Genomic DNA, 6,081 nt, shown 5'->3' with positions numbered 1-6,081 from the left:
AAGGTCGACCACATAACACCAGCTTATTTTTCCCACAAACAAATCACAACAACAAATGGGTACTTTACCTTTAAACAATCCCATTTCCTCCCCCTCCCCTTTTCTCTTTTTTTTTTCTAATATTATTTTCACCAATTTTCCCCCCACAAAGGTAAATAAATTCAATATAACCTTCTAACAAGGAAAAAAGGGGAAGAGAAAAACATCCAAGTTTCTTTACTTAAATTAATAGAGAAAACAAAAAAATGATTAGAGAAGGAACTCAGAATCCTTCCCCATACCTTTTATATATATGCACACGCAGATCGAAGAAGGCATTTCCGGAGATTCAGAACATCAATCACTCCTCTTCGTTTGCGACGAGAGTGAAAGTGAAAGGAGCAAACTTGTAACCATCACCTTCGTAGAACTTGTTCTGGTACTCCACCCAGTGAAGACGCAGCGCGTGAAGGAACGCACTCAATGTCTCCATCACAAGAAGCACTCCCACAGTTGCAAAGATGAAGACGAGGATTCCAATGATCAGGATAAATATATTGTTGAAACTGTTGAAATGAGAGAGATTGTGTTATCAACACTTTCTACAGCGTAATAGTTGACATTTGCAGAGACAGGTTAAAAAATTTGTAATTGCATTTGCTTACCCCCAAGCCATAAGGAGGACCTTCTCGTAGAAAACTGACGACAACTCAGAGTGGGCGAGACTGNAATTTTAAATTTTCCATTAATACGTAACGAAAATAGTGATCTGTGCATAACAAACATGAGTAAGACATTAACAAAATAAAATTTGTTTCATCTTTTTAGGATCAATTCCCCTTAAAGAGCAATACTCTTTATCCTGCAAGAAAATAAGTGAAATGTACCTATTTGTAATTCTATATAAGGTCGACCACATAACACCAGCTTATTTTTCCCACAAACAAATCACAACAACAAATGGGTACTTTACCTTTAAACAATCCCATTTCCTCCCCCTCCCCTTTTCTCTTTTTTTTTTCTAATATTATTTTCACCAATTTTCCCCCCACAAAGGTAAATAAATTCAATATAACCTTCTAACAAGGAAAAAAGGGGAAGAGAAAAACATCCAAGTTTCTTTACTTAAATTAATAGAGAAAACAAAAAAATGATTAGAGAAGGAACTCAGAATCCTTCCCCATACCTTTTATATATATGCACACGCAGATCGAAGAAGGCATTTCCGGAGATTCAGAACATCAATCACTCCTCTTCGTTTGCGACGAGAGTGAAAGTGAAAGGAGCAAACTTGTAACCATCACCTTCGTAGAACTTGTTCTGGTACTCCACCCAGTGAAGACGCAGCGCGTGAAGGAACGCACTCAATGTCTCCATCACAAGAAGCACTCCCACAGTTGCAAAGATGAAGACGAGGATTCCAATGATCAGGATAAATATATTGTTGAAACTGTTGAAATGAGAGAGATTGTGTTATCAACACTTTCTACAGCGTAATAGTTGACATTTGCAGAGACAGGTTAAAAAATTTGTAATTGCATTTGCTTACCCCCAAGCCATAAGGAGGACCTTCTCGTAGAAAACTGACGACAACTCAGAGTGGGCGAGACTGGATAAGAATGCCAACAAAGCATAGAGATTAGCCATGACATATGCTGATATGCAAGAAGTCAGAAACTAATAATTCAACATTAAACCATCAAAGAACCAATGGACTCAAAACAGAATTGTACTGCACGATGATAGTGACAAGTGCTAGTTTTCATAGGACTTCTGTTAGATGACAATCAGTACTATTTAGTATCTTTGGAAGTTGTAGTTTGTACCTGAGGGCCCAAAGACGAAGATAAGAAGCAGTGTTGGAAACAGCTCCAAGCACAAACTCAATGGTGTGAATGAGTTGGTGCACAAAGATTTCGCTGAATTCAAACTCTTCGTGTCCATGTCCTCCCCCATTTGTTTCTACTTGAAGACTCTCATCTGTTTCATCAAGCTGTGCATATGACTGACCTTGATGTCTCTGGGAAAAAGCAAAAATCACCTTTCGGTAATGGTCAGCACAAATTTCAATAAAAGAAGCTTTTAAGGAAATCAACAAGGAAAGGGACTCACAGCTTCATGTTGTTTCTTCAGGATGAACGGCTTTGGCAGCAACATCCACGGAACAGAAACCAGAGCCAGAAAGAGGAATGTGAGCTGTAATAGACAAGGTACGTATTAGATGAGACTAAAGCATCTGATTTTTGACATAGAGAGTGCAAAGTTAGGTATCAATGCGAACCTGTACTAGTTTCTGGTTAGGGAAAAGCTGATTCTCTCCTAAATCATCCATAGGGCTCAGAAACATGTAGATCATTACGTGGTATAAATCTGCCTGAGAACCAGTGCACCACTTAATGATGATGAGGACCGAAAGATAGCCAAACAAGCAGTTCAAGAATATCATCTGGGGAACGAACTGGAACCTGAAACCATGTAATATCAGAGACTTAACTACAGTTAAGACCCTTTATTTCCTAGGGAGTGGATCAACGAACTGGGAGGAGTACCTAATGATCAGGGAAGAGAATTGAAGACTCACCATACGTTAACAGCACTTTTGAAGAATTTTGCATTAAAGAAGCTCATTATGATTCCTAGGTTCATTTGTGCAACTCCAAGAAGAATCGACATTTTCATTTTAAGCGAATTCAGGAATGGTAGCTCACTGCGGGTACCATGCCACACAGGATCCACACCAAATGGATAAGTGTCTCGGGTTTTGATAAGACCAATTGTAGTAGCCTCACTGAACAAGAGAGCAGAAGGCAGAAACTCAGAATCTTATAGATATTCCGCTAATGCAAAAGGGGTTAGAGAACAAGTTGACATACCTGCAAGAAACATCACGGCATTCGTATGCTGAGCTGGCAAACAATGGATATGGTATAGAGAAGAACTCGTTGTAGATTAAACCAGTGTATATTGAGAAGAGTGACATCATAAAAATAACGTAACGACCACCAAAAGCCATTTCCATAATATCCCCAAGTTTCTGTTGTCAAAAAGCAAGGATTGATGGGTTAGCATCAAGAACTTGCAAGAAAGACAAACATTGACGACTAATTAAAGTAACAACTCTCAAGTGAATTTTGTTTAACTTGACATTTGCACAAAAGTCTTGATACATCAACATACAACAAAACCAATTTGCGGGTTTTGCTGAAACAGATACCAATCTTATACTGTGCTCAGTCGGAAAATAGATGCAGTCAATTAAGGATATTACCTGGCTGGAAAGTTTCTTTTCTCTCAATATTAAATACATAGTTGCAAGCAGCAGGCAGATTCCATGACCCCAGTCACCAAACATAACAGCAAACAGGAAGGGGAAGGTAACAATTGTGAAGACACTAGGATTGGCCTCTTGATATTTCGCCACACTGCAATGTAGTGATCAACGAAGATCCATGGAATTCACGAGACGAACACATGAGAAAATTCATGGACATTGCATGAGAGAAAAAATAAAGAAACAAGAAAGGTTGTTTCTACCAACTGAATTGATAATTGAAAACACAGCTAATAGAAATATTCAGGGGTATTCCATATTGAGTAAAAAACGGACGCTTATACAAATCAGAAACAGTTGAAACCAAAACATAATTTTATATCTTAACGAGTGTATAAGAGGCAAAATCATATTACTCAAGTATCCACTAATCCTAAGAATATGCTAGTTATTATCAATCCAATTTCCGATTTCCTCTTTCCTAAACAGCAGATGAAGTTCCAGAAAAGATGCTTACCCGTATGCATCAACAATTTCCTGAAAAGCTGTAGTAAATTTGTTTGTGCGGAAAAAAGTCGGAGGCATCTCTTTGGTCCTCAGGACTTGGAAAATTGATCCAACTTGAGAATTAGAGTCAACCGCAGCACGCTGCAACGCATCTTGAAGCTGCAGGTGCAAAACTTTAAACTCACTGTGGCACGAGTAAATATGCAATAATTTTAACTATATGCAAGTAAAGTAACTCACTTCTGTTGCAGCAAAGACAGGACTCCAGCCTTCACCCACAAGGCACTTCTTAGTCACATCAAGACTAAGCATGTTCAAGGTGTGATAGATGGCTTTTTCTTTGCGAACCTGCGTAGGTAAAGATTTGTGATGATAACTGATATTACCTAACACTGATATTGAGCACCATTGGCACTCTACTAGCGAAAACAAAGCTCCATATAAGATAATACCTTGAGGTTCCATTGCTCAAATTTTTCTCCGATGGTCTCCAAAAGAATGTTGCGGTGATCCAACCCAGCACCTATGGTAGTTTTAAGTTCTGATAACCGACCTGAAACCTGAAACAGTATGAGAAAACTAAACAAGGTTAATAGTTTCTGGGGATATACTATCATCAATATAGTGAAACGTGAAATCAGATAAATCACTGGCTTAAGATGCACTCTCACATGGATGCTAACCATGTGTGCACAAACATATTCCACCCAAATAAAGCTCCCAAATTAACATGGACCACAAAAAAGGTACAAGGAAGGTCCATAACATGCTTTTCTCCTCCTTAACAAAAAAAACTCTCTGAGACCTATTAACCGCTACTCCCAAGATATACAGCAACTGTTCAACTTTAGAAACGCTGGCCTTCCCATCACAAGGTACTACTGCGAGGATATAATCCACAATGACTATAAACTAAAATTAGTATATACAACCCCCAATAAGCATTATGCAGAGGAATTATATATAAATCCATCGTTAACTGTTGGTTATTATACAAAACAATTGACTAAAGCTTTATATGGCGATCATCTATAACTCATGCCCAGAAATAAAGCTAAAAGTTGTACAGATAAATGGACAGAAATATATGACTAATGATAGACAGAAGAAAAATAGTGGAACCCCTCATATACCATAAGAATAAGAATATACATACCTCAGTCATCATTTGAGCTTGTCTGCCCAGGTCTTCGCTGAAAGGATAGCGATTGGCCCCAAAAGCTTCACATATCTTAAGAATTTTGCTTTTTGCTCTTTCCCCAGAAAAGAAGACAACAAATACATTTTTCTCAGCCTGTAACATTATTTTAGATAAAGTCAACTCCTGGCAGAGGCAATCAGAATGAGTATATTTTTCCAAAGAAAACAGGATTCCATGTAGAACAATACTTTGTCTAAGTAGATCGGCAAAAGAAAGATAAAACCATAGAGGCAGTTTAAATGACGTATAATAGCATGTGCATATGAGGAACGTAGAAAGTACATAAAGAATTTAGAATTTTAATCTGCATGCGCCTATGAGGAAACAGACATTTTAAACTGTAAGAAAGGCTGCACTTTCTATGCTTAAGAGAACCTACGAGCAGAACAGAAGCAGCTAACCTTCTCCCCAGAGTTGGGATCAACAACGGACTCCTCAATGACAGACTGTCGTATGAAGATGTTTCCCCTAGTTGCACGAAATAGGATCCTCTCGAACACCATGGACTTTTCACGAGGCACTAGCCCAGTGAGGAATCCAAGCTTTACTTGCTTTGTTGGATCAACAGACTTCTCCTGTTAAAAGGGAGAGTTTGTAAGGCTATTTTGAGAAAACAAAACTCGACGAAGAAAAACAGTCGCAGCTTTCATACTTCCTGCAACAAAGGAGCCTCAAGGAGGTCTTCACCAGCTTCGTGTGTTTCTATCTCACTCTGTTGCGCGGTAGCACTTCTATGGGCTGAAGCAAAAAACTCACCAGCCTAAAAACAATAACATCCACGTGAATATAGCACGAGATGCACATCCAACGCTATAACCATAATAGAGTAAATATGCATTTTGCACTATAGAAGACCCTTTACACTCACTAAAACACTGTGGAACAAACATTATATATATAGTGTGGTGGCATTAGTATCTACTTTTATCCTCAGGAAAATATATTTACAGAACCAGAAAACTGTCAAACGAGTTTAAATCCAAGTAAGAAAAATATCGGACTCTACATGTAAGGCGGCAAAAAATGTGATTTAAGTAGAATGAAAAGACATTACCTTCTGAAGAACAAGCTTGTACTCCACAAGTTCATTATAAGACCGCTGCAACTTGTCATTATTAGCATT

The 6,081-nt window shown here is 38.3% G+C and overlaps 1 protein-coding gene across 1 annotated transcript in view; it reads right to left on the bottom strand.

The window, feature by feature from the left end:
* LOC104715886 (V-type proton ATPase subunit a2-like) overlaps positions 769 to 6,081 on the bottom strand; it is a 6,785-nt gene continuing 1,472 nt past the window's right edge. Inside the window, exons 3-17 of the mRNA XM_010433254.1 lie at positions 6,013 to 6,081; positions 5,611 to 5,718; positions 5,360 to 5,533; positions 4,914 to 5,051; positions 4,210 to 4,317; positions 3,998 to 4,105; positions 3,768 to 3,916; positions 3,248 to 3,401; positions 2,853 to 3,013; positions 2,561 to 2,767; positions 2,261 to 2,444; positions 2,092 to 2,175; positions 1,806 to 1,999; positions 1,529 to 1,588; positions 769 to 1,429 (exon numbers count right to left, since the gene is read on the bottom strand). Of these exons, the coding sequence (XP_010431556.1) occupies positions 1,225 to 1,429; positions 1,529 to 1,588; positions 1,806 to 1,999; positions 2,092 to 2,175; positions 2,261 to 2,444; positions 2,561 to 2,767; positions 2,853 to 3,013; positions 3,248 to 3,401; positions 3,768 to 3,916; positions 3,998 to 4,105; positions 4,210 to 4,317; positions 4,914 to 5,051; positions 5,360 to 5,533; positions 5,611 to 5,718; positions 6,013 to 6,081 (2,103 nt within the window). The 3' untranslated portion in view covers positions 769 to 1,224. The remainder of the gene's footprint in view (positions 1,430 to 1,528; positions 1,589 to 1,805; positions 2,000 to 2,091; positions 2,176 to 2,260; positions 2,445 to 2,560; positions 2,768 to 2,852; positions 3,014 to 3,247; positions 3,402 to 3,767; positions 3,917 to 3,997; positions 4,106 to 4,209; positions 4,318 to 4,913; positions 5,052 to 5,359; positions 5,534 to 5,610; positions 5,719 to 6,012) is intronic.

This window comes from Camelina sativa, chromosome 9 (assembly GCF_000633955.1).
Source record: "Camelina sativa cultivar DH55 chromosome 9, Cs, whole genome shotgun sequence".
In the NCBI taxonomy this organism is placed as follows: Eukaryota; Viridiplantae; Streptophyta; class Magnoliopsida; order Brassicales; family Brassicaceae; genus Camelina; species Camelina sativa.
This window is presented reverse-complemented; position numbering and strand designations above follow the sequence as displayed.